General features: G+C 36.9%; 3 protein-coding genes across 5 annotated transcripts; 2 read left to right on the top strand and 1 right to left on the bottom strand.

Annotated features, from left to right (window-relative positions):
- The first annotated feature begins 10,203 nt into the window (after window positions 1-10,203).
- Window positions 10,204-13,110, top strand: LOC113309163 (siroheme synthase-like). 3 transcript variants are annotated; one of them, XR_003340421.1, is made up of 6 exons: window positions 10,204-10,846; window positions 11,085-11,162; window positions 11,377-11,446; window positions 11,538-11,815; window positions 12,281-12,417; window positions 12,508-13,110. XR_003340421.1 is itself a non-coding variant. In XM_026557577.1 (5 exons), exons 1-5 carry the CDS (start codon window positions 10,271-10,273, stop codon window positions 12,649-12,651), a joined length of 1,146 nt encoding a protein of 381 aa, XP_026413362.1. In that variant the 5' UTR covers window positions 10,210-10,270; the 3' UTR covers window positions 12,652-13,110. The 3 variants fall into 3 exon arrangements, 1 of the variants encoding a protein (XP_026413362.1); XR_003340423.1 differs by lacking the exon at window positions 12,281-12,417 and adding an exon at window positions 12,137-12,221 and having other exon boundaries at window positions 12,508-12,615; XM_026557577.1 differs by lacking the exon at window positions 12,281-12,417 and having other exon boundaries at window positions 10,210-10,846.
- A 678-nt stretch (window positions 13,111-13,788) lies between these two features.
- On the top strand, window positions 13,789-14,460 carry LOC113355219 (thaumatin-like protein). The gene has a single exon (XM_026598038.1). It carries the CDS (start codon window positions 13,789-13,791, stop codon window positions 14,458-14,460), a length of 672 nt encoding a protein of 223 aa, XP_026453823.1.
- Window positions 14,461-15,398: 938 nt separating this feature from the next.
- LOC113309157 (protein POLYCHOME-like) lies at window positions 15,399-17,670 on the bottom strand. Its single transcript, XM_026557570.1, has 3 exons — window positions 17,585-17,670; window positions 17,032-17,486; window positions 15,399-16,281 (listed from the first exon to the last, which is right to left on the bottom strand). The coding sequence occupies exons 2-3, from the start codon at window positions 17,482-17,484 to the stop codon at window positions 15,898-15,900; spliced, it is 837 nt and encodes a 278-aa protein (XP_026413355.1). The 5' UTR covers window positions 17,485-17,486; window positions 17,585-17,670; the 3' UTR covers window positions 15,399-15,897.
- Window positions 17,671-24,941: the final 7,271 nt, after the last annotated feature.

Below are 24,941 nucleotides of genomic sequence, written 5' to 3'. Positions count from 1 at the left end.
ACAACCCGACCATATGTCCGAAGACTCTCTGAAATTGCGTTTTTTTACATTTTCTTTAAAGGAATGGCTAAAACATGGTTTTACAGTTTGAGACCGCAGTCAATCACCACTTGGGAACAACTCACAAATCTATTTTTTAGAAAATTCTTCCCATATCATAGGACCATTGCTCTCCGTCAAAGTATCGCTTGTTTTGTCCAGCAAGATGGAGAGATTCGTTTTCATTATTTTGAACGATTTAATGATTTGTTAAGTGAATGCCCTCACCATGGCTTTGAGAAGTGGAGACTGGTCGTTATCCTCTATGAAGGACTAGATTTTAATTCTCGATCCATGGTTGAATTTTTGTGTAATGGTGAATTTATTGATAAAACTATGGATGATGCATGGAAATTTTTAGTTGAGATTGCAGATAAAACCCATCAATGAGAATCCATTAGGGGAACCAGGAAAATATCACATGATATGGGTAACCCCCATGAGTTAGAGTCTGATTTTGACTCTGATACAAACATAAATTGCATGACTAGGAGAGTCGAAGCTCTAGAAAAATTTATAATTGAACATGTTGATGTCCCTAAGTCATGTACCCAACCTGAACTCCATGTTTGTACCTTGTGTAATAGCCTAGGCAATCCTGTTGAAAACTGCCCTGTTTTGCATGCCCTTAGGCAGTCCAGAACACATCATATTGCTGGCTTCTATCAAATGAAAGATAATCATCCCTACTCGAAGCAGACTTGCAATATAAATCCCTATTACTATGATAGTGATAATGATTTAAATTTTGAGAACAGTTTGTCTAGTCCTACTCATATAACTGATATTGAATATAAACCTAATGTAGAGGTGAACGAGTGGACTGAGGACCCCAAATATGTTGATAGGGAAGAATATGCATGTTACTCTGATGATGATATGATGTTAGAAGAGCTAGTTCTTCTTGAAGATTCAATTTTGAAGTCACATGACTCTGAAATGCTAGACGATAGTGTAGAGACCTACATTGTTTCTTCTAATGTTGATATTCATCGCAATCTGGATGATATTGATGCTGATTTGGGTCTTGAACAACTGTTTTGTGAAAGTGAGCATGATGCACAACTCTTATTTGACTTAGGGAAGGATGAATTTTCTGTCGACACTAATGTTCTTATGCATGAAAATATATTTGATGTGTCTGATTCCCTGCCTAGGTCACAGTATGATGTTTATTTTGATTTGCCTATGTATGAGACTACAGTTATGAATGATGTTGATGATACTGAATTGGGGTTTGCTGATTTATTCAATGATTGTGAGCATGATAGAGAACTATTTGTTTCTGACTTGGGAAAAACTAGACTGCATAATGATATTTTTGAGCCTAAAAATGAATATAACTTAAATGCATCTGATTCCCTGCCTAGAACACAGTATGTTGCTCCCTCTGATTTTCTCATGAATGACACAAAGGTTTTGGAAGATGATGATTATGAACTGGGGATTGATGATTTGTTCTATGAAAATGAACATGATATACCTGTTTCTAGCTTTAGGAGAGTGTGTAATGGTACTAATGATTATATACATGAAAACAACTTATATGTACCTACTTCCCTGCCCATGTCACAAACTGTTAATCTTGCATCCAACATAGATTTGGTTTGTAACAAAATTGTAAAACCAACTTTTCTAAGAGGACCTAATCTAGGATTGGAACTGTGTGCCTCCCAAGTCCTCTTGGACTATTTTGCATCCAAGTATAATACCTTTAAGGAGCCACAATTGAAATGTATATCTCTGCCCGTCCCTAAAACAGTTCACTTTGAACTAGATCTTGTGCATGATGCACCCCTGAAATTGTTAGATTTGGTGACCAAAAGTATATGTGTTGAAAAATCTAGGTTTGGGGGTAGTTCATTTTGTCTGGCATCCTCGCTTGCATTTCTGTCATATTATAATTGTGAGAGGCTACTATAAAATCTTTACATTCTGTCCATTGGGTTGATCCTCAACTCTTTCGATTGTTGTTGTATGGTGAATTTTTCCTGTATAATCTAGTAGGTAATTATATTTTCTAGGTCTTCTTGTATATATGTGTGCTAATCAATGTGACGTCTGCTGATTCCTGATGGATTCTAGTCTTGAATGACGCAGCTCCAATCTTGCTCTCGTTTGCATCTGGTAATCTCTTCCCTTTTCTCTAATCAGCATGGTTCTCATGGTATGATGTTGTTTAAATTCTTATCATCTTTTGAAACATTGAGGACAATGTTAGATTTAGGTATAGGGGAGTGTTGTGTATATATAATTTTTAGCCTTTTCATTTTATATTTTTAGATAAAATTTTTAAAATCTTTGTAAATATTTGCATAAAACCTCCAGCTTGTAGAGATTAGAGTCACTGGCATGCTTCTACCTATGTTTACATAGAGAGTCTGACCGAAATATCTGAACTTGGAAGATCTGGAGAACACAATCGGGCTTCTTAGTTGTTAGAGCGTTAAAGTTGGATTTAACCATGTCGGCGGGCGAATTAGGTGCAACAAAGATATTTGGTATTAGAGTTGTGATCACCTTTAGTGGAGACTACCAATTTATACATCAAGCGAGGCACCGACCTTCATTTTTTTGTGACTATCTAAAAAGTCGTTTTAGAGTGTGTGTCATCGTACGTCAATTCCGGGTAGGAATGGTGAGCTACCCAACTTTACACCACTTTCAGCATTATTTTTGATCTCTCGAGTGCTAATTTTGTCAATCATGAGGATGACGTCTAAAGAAGAAAACTCCTTCTTGTAGTTTGATTTGCAGTTAGCACCATCTCTCTCTCTCGACAACATCAACAGATCCATAGAAACACACCATCATCAACGAGAAGAGCAACGCCAAATTCTATGAATAAGGATTGAAATAGTCCGAGGTTAACATGCAACAATACAAGGAAAAGGAAAATTCTTATTCAAAGAGAAGATATAGTACAAAGAGCAGAATTCGTTATACAAGATTGAATACTTATCTTACAAGAGCTAAGAAAATCAAAGAAGATGAGAATTAGTGAAGTTTATGAAATCAAGACAATACAAGTTGTGAAGAATTGAGTGATAAAGTCCTTCATCCATGGATTCAGTAGTTTTATTATCTATTTTCTTGTTTTAATCCAAAAATAAAAATAAAAAATAAAAAAATCAATAATTATAGTTTTACTAGTTTTGTTCAATAAACACCATGGTAATAAAGAAGAAGAATTTAAGAAGAAATTCCAAGCAACAAGGAAATTGAAGAGAAGAATTAGAAATTGTCAACGTTTTACGAAGTTCATCATCAACAGTTGGAGACCGAAGACCGAAGATTGAAGACGTTTTTATGGATGTTGTGAGAGTGGTGTTGATTGCCGATCGGATGTAAAGGTAAGTGAGTACTCCCATCCTCGTTAATGGTTGATTTCCTTTCTTAGAGATCATCTGAAAAAGATTCTTTTTCTCCACAATTCTATGGAGTCTCCAGAAATTATATCGGAAGGTTCTTCTTCCCACCATTCAACGTGTGCAGGATTTCTCTCTTTATTCCTGCCTGCACACATGAGAGACTAAAAAAAGCGATCTTTTTGTGAATGCAATTATCATAAAACCCTATTGGTAAGGTAGAAGTTGAGGCTTGTGATCACTCTCGAACCCGAATTCTTTCATATGGTGTGGTAATTTCTCGCTCAACTCTTAAGGATGAGAATGCGTTCTTTGGTATTTCTAACTTCTTATTACTAGCATGCAGAAACTTTATGTCCTCATAGCTCCTTGGATGCTTAGGACTCTGATACGCTCTGAAGTTAGAGAAGGTTTTGTGGGTACACCTCTGGTAAACCCTCACGAGACTACAACTCGTCCACTAGGGACACCTAGGGGTTTAAAGGCTTATTGCCTTCGCTAAGTGTAATCGAGAGACCGGGGACAGTGGTATAGTTAGGATTTGTTAATTTCTGTCTCACTTGAGGACAAGTAAAATTCAGGTTTGGGGGTATTTGATGAGTGCCAAATATTGTGTATTTCTACATCTTTTTACTGCCATTTAACTATATTTTGTGCTTTAACTCTCTATTTTATCCCAAATTCGTAGTTTTCATTGTTTTCAAGAATAAATACTTGTACTAATTAATTTTATGTTTTTAGATACTAAATAAACTTGGATGAATTGAGAAGCCAAAAGATCAGGAATTTGGTGACCAAAGGCGTAAAGGCAATGAGAAACGTGGAAGAATATCACGCAAAGAGCAGTTGCAATCCGCTTGCAACTCATCCGCAAGCCGCTTGCAAACTAAACCTAGCAATGGGCTTGGAAGAAGATATGGGCTTAAGCCATCCAAGACTCGTCCCCTTTTCTATACCCGATACATCAAAGTTGATGTAATTTCCTAACACCCTAGCCTCCCCATTTTCTTCCCTAATCGATCAAAACCAGACCAAATTCATTTCCTCTTCTCCATTTCACGGAACCAACACCATCAATATCTCCCCGACCATCTTTGCTCACAACCACTCCATAAACACAATCAAACTCCTAATCTCTATCTCTGTCCATTTTATCTTCTTCCTTATCAAAAACAGTAACCCTAGAAGCTAGGATTGAGAGAAATAAGATTAGAGTTATCTTCATAGCTGAAAAATTAGGTTGCAGAGATGAGATGGGAACTGTCAGAAAACGCATTTTGGTGAGTGGGTATTCTTTAGTTATCGAATTAAAGTGATTGAGGAGAAATTTGTGTATAAATAGAGAAGAAGTTGTGATGTAAAGATCATGCCCGTATTAGTCGGTGCACCAAGCAGTAGTTTAGGTTTTATTTCATTATCTTCATGATGTTCTAATTTCATAGTCAGGGTTTAGATGAAACCATTACTCTATTGCTAAGTTTAATTCAAGTTTTGATATTGTTCTTGTTGTGCTATTATGTTTTGGATAAATATAATCTGAGCACTTCAGCATTTTGCTCTCACAGTGTATGCCATGTATCGATTGTAGTTAGAACAACACTATGTTGATTGTGCTGCAACTCGTGTTTAACTGATTGTTGTTCGATCCTTTGACTAGTTGTGCTTTAATTAGACAGTTAGTACTTCGGAGGGACACCTTAGTTGCGATTAGAATATCCACATCGGGATTGTTTAATCATCTAAGTAATTGATCTGCGGTTAGTTGTTTTGTGAGAGGATAACTAATACTAAGGTTAGGTAATTATCTTAGTGACACTGAACCATTTTCCTGAAATTACCCTTTGATGTGCACCAGACTAGAATCTTCAATGTTATCTGGATAGTCGGCAGAGCCTAGAAGTTCACCGGTGTCCATACAAGGGACAAGAGTAGTATTGAAACCGGATTGAATTAGTATAGGTTAAGAGGTGGATTCGATTGCCCTAACACCCTAGTTATCTGCTTGTTTAGTTTGCCCTTTGCTTTCGCATTTGTTTATTGCTTTAGAACTCACTTAATCACTTTGTCGTATCGACGCAAACAAAACCCCTTTTTGTTACTGTTTGGATTGAATCAGTTGTAGTAAGACTTTGGCTTCAATTTACACCCAACTTGTCCCTGAGGATCGACCTGTTCTTGCCTTGTGTTGCATATTGACATTGTGCACTTGCAGTTAGTAATTGTAGGTATTGTTTCTAAGCCTACCAGCAGATCAAACCCAAATAAAGGTAACATAAAGTGTCGTGAATGTGGTTCTTCAAACCACAATATCAGAACTTTCCTTGCAAAAAATGGACCATCTTCAAGTGCTAGAGGAAGGGGAAGGTGAAGGGGCAGATGATGGGGCAATCCTCTAACTGAAATAACACAGAGTGATGGCAGGTGCATTTCTAATGTCCTTGCACTTTTTATTTGCATGTTCATTTTATCTACATTATTGGTTACACTACTAATGTTCATTTCTTATCCTTAGGGGCATGGGAAGAGCCACAATTGCGGCACAACCACAACCAACAACAACGGGTGTTGTTGATCAACAAATAGGAAGAGGTGCAGCTACAACAAGAAGTGCAGCTGCAGCAAGACCAAGACATGTGCCTCCTCCTTATACAAATGCTGGTGCAGCTGGAAGAGCGGCAACAATAACAAACTTCCATAACCAGAATGGATTTACAGCAGATGGAACGAGGGCATGTTTTAAACCCCCATCACATACAGCTTGGAAGCATTAATTTCATATACATGTGTTTTTTTTCTTCTTCTTCTACTATGTGCATGCAATCAATCTTTTGTACGGAGAATATACTATGATTTAGCTCAGCATTGTGCAGGGACGGGTAGTTGCTATTTTTTTTACAGAGATGTTCCTCTGTTAAGGCTAATCTTGCAGGGGAAAACTACTAAAATACTCTGTTATATCCTTATGTTCTTGATTAAGCTTATTTATTAGCCAGATCACTTTCTTGTTTAGACTTGAGATTACTACTATTAAAGACTTAAATCAGTTTATTACAACTCAGTTTCACTAGCTACATTGAATTTCTTTTCATTTGGCCTTTATCTAACTTTAGTGAGCCTTGAAACTGATCACACAATTCACTAACAATTGTAGTTGCACTAATCCGTTTCATGTTTCCTACGGTTGAATCTTTAGCCCAATGTGTACGACTACCACAATTTGAACACCCCTTTACTTGATGTTGTTTGGGCGGTGACAACTTCAAAGCTTCATCCAACCACTAGAATTCACCACAGTTGAAGTTTTAACACCTCAAAAATCTTCTTTGTGGATTAGCTTGAGTGTTTCCTTCCGAAACTCTTCTAATCCAATCACATCTTCTACATTTGGGGTACAGGAATTGGCAATTTATTGCTGAGTGTGTTGATTGAAAACATATTTGACAAGTAATTTCATCACTGGAAACTTCATCTTCACTGGTTTCCTGGAAAAATTTGGAAAAGTTTGTATTACCCCCTCGTCGTAAATATAATAATGTGCATTATCCCCTTTCATGGTTGAATTCAGGACTTACCTCGCGGTCGAGATTCGAAAATCCACCACCCATTCTCGACCAGACTTCTCTTTGTATTGTTTGTTTCTGCTCTAACTCAGTGGAATCTTTCAAAATATTTCTTGTTGTCTTCTATATCAGATAATAGGCTTAATTAGGAAAGGATGTACGATGATCGATAAGAAGTAGGGAGGAAAATAACTGTTGAACAGTTAAAAACATTTAGAGGCTTAGAATTCCCCACATATATAGGGTATATTTGAAATTTACAATTTTTATTTTTCTGACACACACGCACTGCATGTGCTCCATTAACTACTCAGTTACGACGTCTCCAAGCTACAACAGGTTTTACCTATTTCAAATAATAAGGGGATAATGCAAAATAGCTGTTTATTTATTTGGGGGTAATGCAAACTCCGCCGATAATCAAAATTCAATGTGGGGTATCCGTGCAGGGGGCTCCAGATTTAAGCCTCTGGTAGGGCTTTTCGTCATTACCCCTCTATAGTCTATTCTCTCCTCCTGGACGGGCATAAGTTACTTCTGAAGTATTACATTCAAAAGAAGCTCGTTTGGCAAACTCGTAACTTATAAATCATTAAGCAAGTAAGCTAGTTTGGCAACAGAGATTTGACAAGTTATCAACTACCAAGCTCTATGCAGATCTAACTTTTCAACCTGGTATAGTACGTACTGTAAGTAACTCATTTGGGTTTCAATCCCTTATTTTTCATTTCCTTGAAGAGTTGTTTAGCATCATCCAATTTAGATCTCTTGCGATACCCATTAATCTGTACACTGAAGTTGTAAACACTATGTAAGGCCCTTTGCCACCGTTGAATCAAACATTCTTTGTGCCTCATATTAGCTTACCTATCAAACATAAAACGCCCATCAGTGAATTATACATAGATAGATCAGGTTAAGAGCAGGACTCACATTGCCAATTCTAAACAGCCTAGTAATTAAAGCAATACATGTGATTATTCTGTTTAATTCCCATCTCAAGCATTTTGTCAAACAACTTAATAGCACAATGAACCTTTGTATGCAAACACAACCCTTTGATCAAATAATTAGAACACCCGCAGACAAGTTGAACCCAATATCATTATTCTTGGATTTACAACAACTGTTAGTCTAAATGTTCAGTACAATGATACAAGGTTCGAACCCAACCAGATTCATTTTGTAATGCAAGATCATTACATCACAATGGCATTTAAGGTTGCATAGTGAAATCCGTAAAGATTGAATTTAGTAGTATTAGATGGTAATGGAAATAACCGAGGGGATGGTAATGGTAATGCAGTACACCAAATTGATCGGAATTTTCAATTTTCTACTTGAGATTTTTAATGTCACGGAAGGAGAGAAAATTAAAGTTGGGAGAAAAGAACTAACCATGATAAATTTTGTACTTTCATCCCTTCCCGTTTATTATTTCTCTATCTTTGAAGCTCCCATGAATGTCATACATAAGCTTGAAACTATAATCCGTAACTTCTTATGAGATAGTGGTGATGGAGACAAGAAATATCACCCTGTGAAGTGGCAAAGTCTCTTAAAGCCTAAAAGGCAAGGAGGATTAGGCATCAAACAACTGCATTTGATGAATATATCCCTGTTAATGAAGTGGTTGTGGAAGTTTGGTTTAAAAGAGAATCCTTTATGGAAGAAAATTATTGCAGAAAAGTACGGCATGATGCAAGCAGAGTGGTCCACCAAGAATACTAAACATCATTATGGTTGTAGCATATGGAGAGGCATACACAAGCACTACGAAGCTTTCAAAGCTAACTGTTTTTTTTAAATTGGGTGATGGTAGTAGAATAAGTTTCTGGTGCGACATTTGGATTGGAGAGAAGCCATTAGCTAACCAATTTCCTGCAGCCTACAATGCCTCAACATCGAAGACGCTTACTGTTAGTGAAGTATACTCGAGCATCTCTGAAACATGGAATTTTGGCATCACTAGAAGAGTCCACGATAACGTCATAAGTGATATAGCTGCACTATTCCACCTGCTGGAATCTAATGGACTAGTTCCATCCAATAATGACGACATAAGATTATGGAAAGATGATCAAAAAGCTGGAGAGTTTACTGTTAAAAAATGTTATCTTTGTCTAGTGAAGACTAATGGTGTAGATGATGACTCTCAAGAGCTGGTTCATCCTAAGAGAATTTGGTCAAAGTTATGACCTTCTAAAGTTAGTTTCTTCTTATGGTTGGCAGCTAGACACAAAGTCTTAACGCAAGACCAGTTGATCAAGAAAAGATGGCGCACATGGGTCAATCATTGTTACCTGTGCACAAGGGATGAAGAAACAAATGTGCACATGCTCCTTCATTGCCATACTACAAGTAACATTTGGAATTTCTTTCGTGCTGAATTCAATCTCGTTTGGATGCTTCCTCCTACAGTTTCCATAGCGCTAAGCACGTGGCCTAGTCCTAGTAATGTTTCCAGGAAATCCTCTGTTATCAAAGCTTTGCCAGCTGCTATACTATGGTCCTTGTGGAAAGAGCGGAATAAGAGAGCTTTCGATAACAAGTCTCATACTATCGACAAGATCATTCAGAAAATAAAACACACCTTAGCTTATTGAATGCACCTACAACCTGAGTTCCAAAACATTACTCTTAAAGATTTCATGCTTAATTGGAAGATTGTGGTCTTCGAACCACCCTGAAACGTACCTGATCTGATTGTTTTGGCTTGCTTTGGGATTTTATTTTTGTTGTAGTTCCTTGTACCGGTAATTCTCAGGTTATTTTTCTTTGGGTAGATACACTGTCCTTTCCTGGTAGGAATTTGTAACATGTATTTTTTTCGGTAGCTTGTCTGTCTTCTCTTAATAAATTTCCTTATTACCAATCAAAAAAAAAAGTCGGGAAAAAAGAAGAAAAAAACCGAGGGGATGAAGGCGGGTCCCATCGGAAGTTGCTTCTTTGAGAAGCGAGAAGCAAAAACCTATAGAAGTCGTTTATTTTTGTAATCCAACCAAGCTTTTGACTTATTGACTTAAATAAGCTGAGAAGTAGCTTCTCAGAGAACATCCAAACAGCCTATAACTCAACTTAACCCTCTTCAAACTAAACTAAATAAAGTGTGAGAAACCGCCCCTCCCGGTTATCAAAAAGCTAATACTACTACGGTACCCCTTGGGTCTCTCTAAACAACACAACCAAACAAAACCCCTTTCCCTGTTTTCTGTCTTCATACATTTCAGATATATATATATATATATATATATAACAAAAGAACACAGCAGCCTGATATCATTTTCAGTTGTAAGCTCGATAATGGCGGTTTTCAATACCAAGTTCCCATCTTTACTAGCTGGAACTACTTCTAATTCTAAAAAAACCCATAATCATAAATTCCATCATTTACAAATCTCTAACTGTTCTTTATCCTACACCCCACCTTCCACCACTTATTCCTCTAATTCTTCTCCATTCACTGAAAAGCACTCTGTAGAGAGATATCAAAGAGATAATTGGTTGTATTCCAAAGACTCGTCATTTGATAATACTACTTGTTGTTCAATACCAATTGATCCAAATTATATTAGAAATGAAGATATCGCTCTTCAATTACCTGAGTTGAAGAAATTGCTTCAGGTTTTGAGAGAAAAGAGACAAGGAGAAGATGGAAATGGAAATGGGTTTTCAAATAAAGGGCCTGGGAACGTATTCTTGGTTGGGACTGGACCTGGAGATCCGGAGTTGTTGACTTTGAAAGCATTGAGGGCAATTGAGAGTGCTGATCTTCTATTGTATGATAGATTAGTTTCTAATGATGTTTTGAATTTAGTCAGACAAGATGCAAGGCTTCTCTATGTTGGCAAAACTGCTGGATACCATAGCAGAACTCAGGTGAGATTTTTTTATATTTATTTTTTATCTGTTGCTTGATTTGCTTTTCTAATGGGAAATTATGGGTTCTGATTTTATTTTTTTTCAAAACTGGGTCTTCCAGGAAACGAAAATAATTACTATTTGTGCTTCTTTGAAAGATTGAGGAGTGAATTCTTAGGGTTTTAGACATGAATTTCAGAATGTGTATTACAGAGTTGCGCTTCCTTCTTAATAGAAATATTGCGTCTTCATGTAGGAAGAGATTCATGAGTTGCTCCTTAGTTTTGCTGAAGCTGGTGCAAATGTTGTAAGGCTTAAAGGAGGGGATCCGCTGGTGAGTTTCTATTTTCCATTTAGGAACTACATTTAACTCAGTATCTCCAATGCAATCTCTCATTTATCTAAATTTATATCTCAAAAGTAATTGAATGTTATTTAATTTGAGTGCCTTCAATTTTGAGCTCTTTTGAGAGGTTCCTTGTCCAAGCAAACTACCTGCTCAACCTGGAAGAGATATATCTCCTGAAATCGCTTCTGTTGATTTGTAGGTATTTGGGAGGGGTGGCGAGGAGATGGATTTTTTGCAACAACAAGGGATTCAAGTGAAGGTGATCCCAGGTATAACATTTATCATTTTAGCCTTCTATTCATTGATGGAGTAAATACAATCATCGTGACACAAACTGTAATGGCATTTTCATGATTGCAGGAATAACTGCTGCTTCAGGAATAGCAGCTGAGCTTGGAATACCATTGACTCATCGTGGTGTTGCCAATAGTGTTAGGTTTCTGACTGGGCACTCGAGGAAAGGAGGAACAGACCCATTGTTTGTTGCAGAGAATGCTGCGGACCAAGATTGTACTTTAGTTGTTTACATGGGATTATCGACCCTTCCTTCACTTGCTCAGAAGTTGATGCGTCAAGGTTTGCCACCTGATACACCCGCAGTTGCGGTTGAACGGGGGACAACTCCTCAACAGCGGATGGTAAGCAAATGATTGTTTTCGGTTAAGAGTTTTCTTGTTCAGTCCTTCGTGCTATGCTGACGTATCTTGTTACCAATAATTAGTTCCCTGGATGAACCTTAGTCTTGTTGGGATCATTATTTAATAGGATTCACTGCGCTGAAAGTATGGGATGCAAAATAAACCCAAATTATGTATTGGTAATTTGGTATTTCCTTAACCAAATTCTTTGTGACAATTTTGATAGAACAGCTAGAATCTTGTTTGTACAATACTGGCTTTGTAAACAGTTTTTGGATTTAATATCCAACTTGTCTGAAACCCAAATTTCAAAATATGCAGGTTTCGAATCTAGTTTTTGTTATCATAAACTAAACGTGTACTTGGCTTGTCTGCAATTTCATGGTTGTCTTGGCTATCAACAATGGTAACAAGAAAAGCTTAAACCAGTACTTTATTGATATGGCAATGTTTGTTGGGTTTTAGAATTGGGCAAATGCAAAGCACCCGGCCTTACATTCCCCGGCACTAGTATAAGCATTTCTCCATTATTTTTCAACAAAATGAGGGGGTTTGACGAAGAATAAAAAGGGATAAGAGTACAGCTTAGCTGATTGAACTCTGTAAGCCTTCTTCAAGAAGAGACTACGAATAATATCCCGTTTCCTTTTGTTTACATCTGTCCCTGCTTATTGGTGGTTGTCTGAATGTAGGTATTTGCAGAATTGCATGATCTTGTAGACAAAGTTACCTCTGCTGAGCTTTTATCACCAACCCTAATTGTCATCGGCAAAGTCGTTGCGCTCTCACCGCTATGGCCACTTTCTTCAAAAGCAGTAATGATGGCAGAGACATGACTAATTTTGATTCAAGACTGAAGATATTTCATGAACTTATCCTCTGCTTAAGCATGTTCTTCGGGTGACTGAGCCTTGATTTTGAAAATTTGCGAGGGTCTGCAGGCATGCTTAGTTGAGGGGTAACCATTGATGTCGCCATGGAGTGAGACTATTTGATTAGGGGCTAGCAGGATCTGTAAATGTGCAGTCACCGAAACTAATTTATCGCCAGAGAAAGGGATATACTGTGGAAGAAATCTGTAGAGTTATTTTGTTTTTTCCCGCTCATTGTAATTCTCGTTTGATTCTTGTTGTCTTAATTTCTATATCTGATAAAGAAAATGCAAGCACATGGCCAAGAAAAGTCTGTTATTGTCCTTGGCTATTGTGATTGTCCAAGATACATAGTGGTGGTCTCTTTCAGGGAATAAAAGACGCAATTGCCTTTCATTCAATTCAAGGAAAATGATCAGGTGTTGAGCTTCACAGAGTTTTGTTGATCCCTCCCTATAGCTAATGTTCCATCGTTGATAAAAGGGTTTCACCATTATAGTGGGTGATCAGAAGGATAAGACTTCAACGGAAAGGATATCTATTCTAGTTCTAAGATGCCTAAGATGGTATCAAACTAATAGCAAGAAACCAATCAACATCAGATGCACCTAAAGGAGCTGGGTCAACTACCTCTTTTTCCACTTCCCAGTATAAAAATGAAACAAACAGGCAAATCTAAGTAGCAGTTGATCCACCTCGTGCCCTGATAAAATACTTTGTCGTTTAATTTTGCATATTAGAACCATGCAGGTTGCCCTTGAAAGCATCTTTTTTTAATCAGATTATTGCTCTTGCCTAGTTCTGTCACGCAGAATGTGGGTGTTTGGATGACCTATCAGAGGATACTATTTAAAACTGGGTACTTCTCTTTAGAGTTTAGACCTTCTTCCTCCTTGCAGTTTGTTATGTCTGTTAACACATCCAAACTGCAAAATTCAATGGCTTTATTTTGTACTCTTCATCTCCTTATCATCATCTCCTATTTGTTGTTCTTGTCAGGTACTTATAATCGAAAAATCATTGTGATTAATTTCTGCAGTTAATTGACAGTTGTTTCGCTTTGTCTTACGTAGCTTATATTATTTTTCGCGACTTAAACTCATGCTTGTAGGAGTTAGCGCGACGATTTTTACATTACAAAACAAATGTGAGAACGATATCTGGCCAGGTATTCAACCAGGAGCAGGCAAAGACAATCTAAGAAATGGCGGGTTTCGGTTAGGACCCAATGAAGTTGTTACCGTAAATGCACCCTATGGTTGGTCAGGTCGTTTTTGGGGTAGAGTTGGTTGCTCATTCGACCAAACTGGTAAGGGTTCTTGTTTGACAGGTGACTGTGGAGGTGTATTAGAATGCTCTGGCGCAGGCGGTGCACCAGCTGCTTCACTTGCTGAGTTCACAGTCAATAGTCCCAATGATTTTTACGATATTAGCCTTGTCGATGGCTTTAACGTTCCCATATCCATATCGCCTTCAGGTGGAACAGGGATGTGTAAATCACTAAGTTGTGCTTCAGATTTGAACCAAAATTGCCCTAGTAGTTTACAAGTCTTGTATAAGAAACGGGTTATGGAATGTAAAAGTGCATGCATGGTGTTCAATACTCCTGAATATTGTTGCACAGGTGCTTATGCACAACCATCAATGTGCAAACCAACAAACTACTCAAATCTCTTCAAGGAAGCTTGCCCAGATGCATATAGATATGCATTTGATGACTCAACAAGTATCGTAACATGTACTGGAGCTAATTATTTGATTACATTTTGCTAAGTTCAAGGTTACCAAATGTAATAAATTTGACAGATCTATTTGTGTTTCTATTCGAGAAAAGGGTTAAGTAGACTCTTTGCTGATTCATTTTTACATGGCAAGGCTTCATAATTTGGGAGTAGGAGGTAGGACTAGCAGTTGAGGTGATCTACAAAACTAGGTTTAACTTTTAATGATAAGAACAATCTGGACTACTGTAACAAGTAATGATGATAAGAAATACATACATCTGGGAAATGTCATCTCATTCTGCCGTTTCTAATTTATGGCAGATATCTTTGATTATTATCAGTAGCGCCTAAGATGCCAGAGAAATGCGATATCAGCATTTCATTGCAACTGGCCAGAAGTATTGAATTCCTAGGTCATATGACTGGGGTTCTGCACTTCAACTATACCCCGGTGGAGATACTGCACCGCACAATTGTCACTTTAAAATAACAAATCAAACCAATTTTTGCTTATTTTTCCATTGTATGATCAGCTTTCCCTAGAACCTGACAAGCATGACTCTAATCAGAAGAAGTGACTCCAGTTACTCCATATAATAGTTACAACATATGATGTGCCTTGTATTCCACTAGTTTCATCCCTTATCTCTAATATTTGCGCTGTTCTATCATATGATGTTATACAATCCCATAACTAGTTTCAGAGTATCACAACTGGTCATTTGCAGTTAGGACTTCAGATAAACTACCACCTGCCAGTGGTACTGCCAAAACTGAACAAACCTGAGAGTTCAATAGCGAGTCAAATAAGCTATTAGTACTTGGTGGGGTACCTGTCCTTGGTAATTTTGGTGAAACCTACCATCATTCAAACATAAGACCACAACAGGTGTTGATACCATAACCCACAATGATCTGTAAAAATAGACAGCTTTCTTTTGCCAAAAAAAGGAGATAACAACGACAAAGATTGAACAAGTAAAAGCAATCATCTGTTATTGCACTACAACAGAAACGATACATGAGCCTTATGACCTTAGCTGTACATGAGTTGCAAAACAATGCTTACTAGTCTTTACCAAGACGCTCAGCGAAAGACATTAACCAACAGTCACTACTATCCTAAGAGAGCTCTTCAGCAGAAATTGATATTGCTTACTAGTCTTACACCGAGACTTTCAGCAGAAACATTAGACACTGATGATGCTTACTAGTCTTGCACCGAGACTTTCAGCAGAAAACATTAGACATCGATGATGCTTACTAGTCTTACTCGGACTTTCAGCTGATGCATCAATATAGAAAACTGAAAAAGACAAAACATAGCTCCCTAAGCAAATCAAATTCTAAAAGGTAAAAATCATCAGTGGATGATTTATACTACCCAATCAGTTGCTATTCCTTCTCAGTTACTCAGCTACTTCTTCCTCTGTTATCACTTCATTCCACTATTTCTCTCTATGCAACTAAAAAATGGAACTGAGTATCAACGCATGGCCATCAAAGTACGTACTTTCTTTTGTCTCTCGGCCTTTTTAGCAGTAGGTGTCCTCTTCATCTTTAAGAGTTCCTCCAGTACAACTTTTCCAACTTGGTCTATTGAGTTTAACAATTGCTTTTGGGGAGTCAGGAAATCAGATTCATCAGTAGTATAAGTGCCAAGGAAATTCTTCGGCAGGTGCTGGACAGGCGTCATGTGAGCTTTAACTGCAGCAGCCTTCAAATTTGGGGTGGCCAAAGTGAACTCAGGCTCGAGGTGAGCCCCAGTATCGGATAGGTTGGAGCCTAGAACATTAGATTGCGGTGGTTCAGGGTTTGAAGTCAGATGGCTGTCACCCTCTCTCAATCGGGTTCTTCTCCTTTCAATTGCCTAAATTACAAAAAGAATTCATGCCAAATGAAAAATACATCGGGTGCAGAAATGCAGGAAATGTAGGTCTAAGAAAGTCATACCACAACTTTGAAACCAATATCACATTAAAGTCAAATGATCACCGATTATATTACATTCATCTCATCATGGTGCAGCAAAGTATATCACTGATTCACCATCTCAACATCAGGCAACAATGTAAACACTTTTCGATGGACCAATTTCATCGACACAAAAATCATGAAGAAAATATTCCTAAAAACTGGCTAACATTAGCAAGTTGCTGGTGCCTGCGGAAGACATTAACACAGACCCACAATCATGTTAAAGACCTTATTAAACCAAAACCCAACAACCCTGTAAACGATACTAATACCCCAAACTCAATAACTACTTATCTCCAGGATTCAATGTTCTGATTCACTGAAAACTTTGATGCAAATACTTTCTTACTAACCCTAGCTAGTACCATCTTCATTTGATGGTACCCAATACTGCTATCACAAAGAAGAGAAGAAAATAAACAATTGAATTTTCACGAAAGGTTAGACATGACTTGATCTTCTCTATAAAAACCGACTTTTAAGATCGAACCCATCTACTAAGCAAATCCCTTTTTAAAAATTTCTTAGCTTTCTACTTCAAGACATGGATAGAGCAATAAAAAATAAAAACCCTAAAAAAAGGAATCATTCAAACACAGAATCCATTAAGAAAAAGAAAGAAAGAAAAAAGAGAGATGCGTACATTGACAACTCCAGTAATATCCCTTAGAGCAGTTCTTGGATACCAATTGGGCAACTGACTATTGTTATTCCTGAGACGCCCTCCTCTTCGTCGATTACCAATACCAGAAAAAGGGTTTTCTTGAACATTCATCAAAGGAGTTCCATATAGATGATCATTCCTATACCGTTCACTTCCTAACCTAGACGTTATCCCAGGAGTACCATGATAACCAGCATCTCGTCTAATGGAAGGAGACATTTCTGTAGTAGATCTTCTCACGAATCTAGAAGAAGAAGATTGAATCGGCGATCCAAACAAATTCCTTCCACCGCTAGTGTTCATATTTAATCTTGATGAACTTCTTCTTTCTTGTAATAAATCTTGCCAAATACCATTATTATTAGATCTTCGACCACCAGACATTATCATCATTGGATCTTCTCTTACCAATCTATCTCTTGAATAAGCCATATCTAAAACACACACACACACACAAAACAACAACAACAACAAAATTAGATCTTGTTTCTTAACTTAATAAAAGAAGAGAGAGAGGGAGAGTAGATTTTACCTTGTGATTTCTTAAGGTTTTTAGGGTTTCTGTGGGAAGAAAAGGAGAGAGAGAGAAAGAGAAGTTCTTCTGAGAGGGAGTGAACTAATATAAAAAATGTTTTGTTCCCTTATCTTTATGTAAGAGGAGCGGTATTCTTCTGAAATTGAAATTTTCAAATTTCAAAACGAGAAAAAGCTCCAAACTAGTAGAGGTTCAAAAAATTCAGAATGTCGATATTTAGTAAAACTCCTATTTTGTCACTTTTTATTGATGTGGGATCCTTGACTGTTTAGTCGTTATAGTTTGACTAGTACAAAAAAGAAGCAGTAGAAGTAGAATTGTTGATTGATTAGTACTCTAGTAAATTCGTTATACTCTGTGTTGTCCAATCAGTGAGTGGACAATTTTAAATAGTAAATTAGTAATTGCAGTAAATTGATTTCAATCCCAATGATGAATTTTCTTTTAAGCATCAATTTTGTTAATCAACCAAAAAACGATTACATAAGTGGGTATTAAGCGCCTATAAAATCATATAAAATAATCTAGTTAAAAAAATATAGGATCGGGTTTCAGGTTGTTGTCGAAAGATTTCCACTTTGACTTCCATCTGCTCCGTAACTAGCTGGGCCATCTGCGGTCTGGTTTGATTCTTTATAGTTGTGCTGGATAACGCAATATGGTATTTGGCATATTCGTAGCGTTATTTCAACGGCTATCCCGATATACACCACGACAATTCAGTGGCTGAGCTGGTGAAACCCATGAGATTTTCTGAATCTGTCTTGAAAAGAACCTTTGGCAATGTTTTTCTGTCGCGGTTATGTTAGTCATTAGTATTACCCAAATTTCAGTTGTTAAAGCCGTTGTTATTCTTAATGATTGTGCTAGAGCTATTAAAGTTTTCTCCTTCGAATCCCTGCAAACGAAACACGCCGAATGAGATGGTTTCTGTTGTTTTTGCGTTACTTATTAGAATACTAGATGGTGAAATGCCAGGTATGTAGTAATGAGGTAGGGTATCCTTTGCACATGAGTACTCCTGCCGCTTTTTTAAATCCTACACTAAAGCTCAATTCGAACGACATATAAGCTCAATTCTGGTTATCCGTAAACACCATAAGAGAAAACAAAATGAGGTAATGGTTGAGGTTGGGGTTGTCTGATGTAAGAATTGTTGGATGGTTGTTTGGGAAGTTATGGTGTCTGAAGAGATATGGGTGACATTTGAGTTGTGAAAAGACGAGGGTACCAAATACACCACAATCTTTCGAATATCAACGTATAAGTCTGGCATCTTAAGTGATCGTCTATGGAAAGAGTCGAGACAATACAACTTAAGTCATATACCTTGTGTGATTGTCTATGGACGAGGTCGAGACAATACGGCAACAGGATATCTACTTGACAATAGTTACGGTAACAAACGATTGACTATTAGGATCAATGTCAAGTAATTCGGATTAACATACGTGTGTAATTTACTTAATCAATGGATTTTCCTGTTTCTGAAAATACTTTGACTTTATTGAAAAAGCTCTTCAGTACAGACATATTTTCAGAATTAGAACAGGATGGTGAATTTGAATCTTCCTTATAATCTGAGAAAGTAGTAACATGAGATTTTTCACCAATAATTGGAATCAGACCCAAACAGATTTCGAATAATGTAATTTTCTCTTATGTTTTGGATACATATTTTTCTTGTACAAAATCAAGTGTTTGTTAGTAATAGAATTTGAAATTGATTTTGACAAGGAAGGATTACTAGACCGATTACCAATGGCCCTTTTTGAGATATTGTTCTCAAAATCTTGATGTACGCTGACTGAGTCATTTATAAGTTTAGATTTACTTTTATTATATTACCTTGACTCATGTCTTATAGGTTGGATCGCATCAAACACACATTGTTAGATATTTTTCGTGTTTGTCTGCTCTGATACCAATTGAAATATACGGGGGTACCCAAATACACCACAATCTTTCGATTATCAACCTATAAGTCTGGTATCTTAAGTGATCGTCTATGGAAAGAGTCGAGACAATACAACTTAAGTCTTATACCTTGTTTGATTGTCTATGGACGAGGTCGAGACAATACGGCAACAGGATATCTACTTGACAATAATTACGGTAATAAACGATTGACTATTAGGATCAATGTCAAGTAATTCGGATTAACATACGTGTGTAATTTACTTAATTAATGGATTTTCCTGTTTCTGAAAATACTTTGACTTTATTGAAAAAGCTCTTCAGTACAGATATATTTTCAGGATTAGAACAGGATGGTGAATTTGAATCTTCCTTATAATCTGAGAAAGTAGTAACATGAGATTTTTCACCAATAATTGGAATCAGACCCTAAACATATTTCGAATAATGTAATTTTCTCTTATATTTGGGATGCATCTTTTTCTTGTACAAAATCAAGTGTTTGTTAGTAATAGACTTTGAACTTGATTTTGACAAGGAAGGATTACTAGACCGATTACCAGTGGCCCTTTTTGAGATATTGTTCTCAAAATCTTGATGTACGCTGACTGAGTCATTTATAAGTTTAGCTTTACTTTTATTATATTACCTTGACTCATGTCTTATAGGTTGGATCGCACCAAACACACATTGTTAGATATTTTTCGTGTTTGTCTGCTCTGATACCAATTGAAATAGACGGGGGTACCTAAATACACCACAATCTTTAGATTATCAACCTATAAGTCTGGTATCTTAAGTGATCGTCTATGGACAAAGTCGAGACAATACAACTTAAGTCCTATACCTTGTGTGATTGTCTGTGGACAAGGTCGAGACAATACGACAACAAGATATTTACTTTACAATAGTTACAGTAATAACCGATTGACTATTAGGATCAATGTCAAGTAATTCAGATTAACGTACCTGTATAATTTAATTAATTATAATAGCAATTATAATACGGAAATAAAGTAAATAATACAACAAGATTTTCTTAATGAGGAAACCGCAAATGCAGAAAACCTCGGGACTTAGTCCAATTATAAATACTCTTAAAATTAAGCCGGTATACAAAATAAAATACCAACTTCGTATAGTTGAGACCAACTAGACTACCCCTAGCTACTTAGTTTCCTTAGTATCCTTGCACCTTCGACTTCTAGAGTCACGCACGTGAATAGCAATTCCTTTGGATCGTATTCCGAACAGCAAAAGAAGAATTTGTTTGGTAACCACTATAATCAATCTTTGCTAAAATATAATGTATGAGTTGTTGACAAAGGCTCTCCCTTTAAACTAATAACCTCATTTGTCTGGTTAGATCAATCTAAACTTTGATTAACGAAATAGCCAATTTCTAGATTCGCAATCAATCAATATAGAACTCAAAGAGTAATTATAAAACGATGTTGATCTTACACAACTAGACAATCAAGTCTATCAAACATAAACATGATTCTAGTTGGATCTCAGTTGATCAAGGTTTGTGCACTATATTCATAAGATACAAAACTAATAAGAAACTTTTCTTCATCTTCAAATCTTCTATTGCCTTCAATAACATGTACAACATAACTTGATTCCTCTTGTGATCAATCACACATAGAACGGTGTATGTTAACAATGGATTATCACAAGATGTCTTTAGATCCGAAAATGGTTCTAAAGATCCCGTCGATACTTTGATCTAGTTTGAGTGAGCTTTACATCATAAGAGAAGGTTCTCAAGAATATACAAACTAGGTGCAACCAAAGTTTCAACAACCGTTAGTCAATCAAATCAATAATCGAAAACTAAAATAACAATGCAATTATCTAGTTACCCAGCAATAGTACTCGTAGAGCTTTTTGATCCCACAGAAGTCTTTAAGCGAGCGGTCGTAAGAGATTTCCCTTAATTAGGGTACCTTCCTTGATAGACGCATTTCTGTGTCTAATTTGATCTCAATACTATATATTGTTGGCACTCGATTTTTTACTAATTTTGGTATTTTATGTGTTTGTAGGCATTTTTGGAAAATTCGGCTCGAAAAGTTGATATATGCACCCGCCGGAGGGCACATGTTATTCGAACTCTCAGTTTTGGATAAGGGGCACATTCTTTACTGTTTACACCCCATTAGGCAAGTACTAAAGGGACACCCATACAGGATTAGGGGGAGGTCATCTTCTTTAATTTAAAATTCAAAAGTGGCGGGAAAATTGCTTCTCACCGACCAGAATTAGGGTTCGGATTTTTGGAGGTTTTGGAGGAGATTCAATCGTCGTAATTGGTTTCAGTGGACCTTTTTGGGATTAACAGGGATGGTATAGGCCTTCAAATCAACAAACTTGGGTTGGATAATCCGGTGTTGGGTGAAACAGGGAGAGAGTTATTTCTCGGGTTTTGGTTTTGAAGTATAGTTGGCAGTTGCGTGGAGATTCGGACATTGTGTATCTTGTTTGATTCGATCTGATCTTGCGAAATATTTTGGACTTAGCCAGCTCAGAAGACGCGTGTGAAAAAAGAAAAGGATATACACTCGGCAAGACAGAGGTCGAATTATTCTCGGAAAGTTTTAATGTGGCTGCTGCAAGTTCAACGTTATCTGAGACGTATACACATCTAGTTGAACCGTGTTGTATTGGTTGAGCTGAAGAATAATGCGTGCAGAGATGAATTACACCCGTGGTTGGCTAAAAAATAGATAAAGAAGGAAAATATTCCCGAGAAATAAAAGAAGATTATTGGGAATTATGACGAAGATTTTCTGGATGATGCTGGTATATAAAGGGTTCTGGGATGTCTTAGAGAGGGGATGGAGAGTTGGGGGATAGAGAGAGAACACAACAAAGACGAAAAATCAGAGTTTCAGAAACCTCCATTGTTGCTGCTGCACCAAGAACACGAAGAACATAAGACCCACACTGAGCAGTCTTATTTTGCTACAAATTTTGCGACACAGCGGAAGCAGTCTTATTTTGCTACAGTTATTGCGACACAGCGACAGCAGTCTTAGAGCAACAGTATCAGTGACACATACTGTGGGTCGTTCTGGTTTGTAACAAATATAATTGTTACAAACCCGGTTTTAATTGTTGTTCCTCCATTTTCATCCTTGTAAGCACCTTTCTGAGCAATGAAAAATTCCTTTGAGTATGTTTTCACCATGAGAAGCTAAACCCCACCACCGGGACAACGGAGGAAGCAACTTTTCATGATTGTGGTAAATGAATTAATTCTTTTATTGACTTTTTGCATAGATTTAATTGTTTTATGATTTCTATTAATTACTTGTTATTTTGTTAGATGCCGCATGCTTAGTTTTAATTACTTCAGATGCGTCATGCTTTTAACTTACAAATAATATTTTACGAAATCTATTTTTGGCAAAGAACTAGAGTCACAACTTCTTTTGTTTTAGCTTTATTGTCTAGAAGTAATGACTGAACCACAACAATATGAAAAGTAGTGAAATCCCGAGTCCCGGTCTCTCTTCATCCTGTGACAAATTTTGTATATATATTTTTCCTTATTTTCTTTATTAAGTCTTAAAATAACTTCTCAACAAATCTGAGTGAACAAATCATCTTACTACAACTCAATTGAAAAAATACCATCAATTTTTGGCGCCGCCGACGCGGATTTGTTTATAGTTTTTTTTTTTTTATTTGTTCCTTTTTACGCCTTTTGGTATTTCTTGTTTGCTTTCAGATTTGGAACTGAGCTAAAGAAAAGGGGAAAAAGTGTTGAAAACAAAAGCGAAGCCAAAGAAGAAAAGAAAGGAGGAATCCAAAAGGAGTGAAGAAGAAATTTTTTGTATATAGATATTCTATTTTTATTTTATTTTTTTAGAAACTGTAATTAAGTTTTTTATTTTTGTAAAGTTTTATTTTTGGACATTTTTATTTTTGGACATTGGACATTTTTATTTATTTATTTTTTTAAAACCCTACGGAAGGGTACTTTTAAATAAACTGTTTGCAGAGAAGGATGGTGATTACGATATCGCCTCGTCCCCTCGGGTTCGTACATGACATAGGAGTCGTGGCCCGAGTCGACTTCAACGGTTCATCCCCCGTCTGGAACGGGAGGTAAGAATTCTAAACACCCGCGAATCCCCTGTCAGCGGGTTTACTGAATGATTTTGTATGCTTATATGTTGAGGACCTGAAATCGGATTTAATTTTCTAGTAAAGGGCAAGGCCTGGACAAATCAAGATAAGGACTCGGATTTCATCACCCTTTCCTTTTTGCCCGCCTTAGGAACACGTAACCTATGCGAACCTAAACCTTAAAATTTGGACTAGAACGAGACCGATAGGGTAACGAGCTTAATAGGAAAGTCATTCGAAAAATATTGGTTACTCTTTTAAGCATACTTCAAAGTTCATGATGGTTTCTGTGAGTTGAATGCGTGACTGCGCCGCCTTGTAATGCGGTGAGGCCTTGGGTATCAAAGCTCTACGCAGCTTCCCTCGCCTCTATTCAACTTACTTTGACTCGAATTGATTCCAGAGGAGTTTGCTCAAATTGTAACGAATTCCTTTTCGAAGATTAGAAGCTGGTCTAGAAACAATCTAAGTGGAACCATCGTGCTTTTTGTTTGCTAGATAAAATAGGCTTGTTGTGGTCGAGTCAGCCTTCTTTGTGTTTGTTTAGAATTCCCTTGCAGTTAGGATGTCGAACTGGTATTATAATAGCCAATACAATGAGTATCCGACTGAGCAGCTTAGACATTATCCTTTTTATGACCATAGTGTGAATAGTGATTGGGAACGCGAAACCTTTGAAGGTTATGGTCCATACCATTTTGAGCCCAATTACTATCCACATACCCACAGGTCATACGAGCAAAACAATCCTTCTATTTCTCTAGAAGAGTCTCTCAAGAGTTTCAATGAGTCAGCACGAAAGTTATTTATGAAAGATACTTATAATATTCTTCTCCCAGAAGAGTCCGTAGAGCGGTCAACTAAGTTATCTCTAGAAGAGACCCTCAAGAAATTTACTGAGAATACAAATAGGATTGTGGAAAAACTTGCTCAGGATAGTCTTAATTTCCAGTGTAGTTTTCCCAATACCACCCTCGAAAATAAGGATAGTTTTTATTCACGTAATCAAGATAACGAGGTTAGAATTGGTAACACTACTTGTTTTGATAAGGTTCGATCATTTTCATGTTATTATAGTGATGATTATGATGAGGATAGTATTGATGAAGAACATGAAATATGTAGGCATAGTGATCGGGAATTTGTTACTCCGGTTGAGCTTTATAATGATCGTGTTATTTCTAGTACAAATCCAAATAATTTTAATAATTATTCACCTATTCAAAAGGATGTGGATTTGACTAGAGATACCACCGTTTTAGACGATGTAGTTCATGATCCTTTAGCCTGCAGTATG

Source organism: Papaver somniferum, chromosome 1, assembly GCF_003573695.1.
Source record: "Papaver somniferum cultivar HN1 chromosome 1, ASM357369v1, whole genome shotgun sequence".
Lineage (NCBI taxonomy): Eukaryota > Viridiplantae > Streptophyta > Magnoliopsida > Ranunculales > Papaveraceae > Papaver > Papaver somniferum.
The sequence above is the reverse complement of the archived record's forward strand: the minus strand, read 5'-3'. Positions and strand labels throughout refer to the sequence as shown.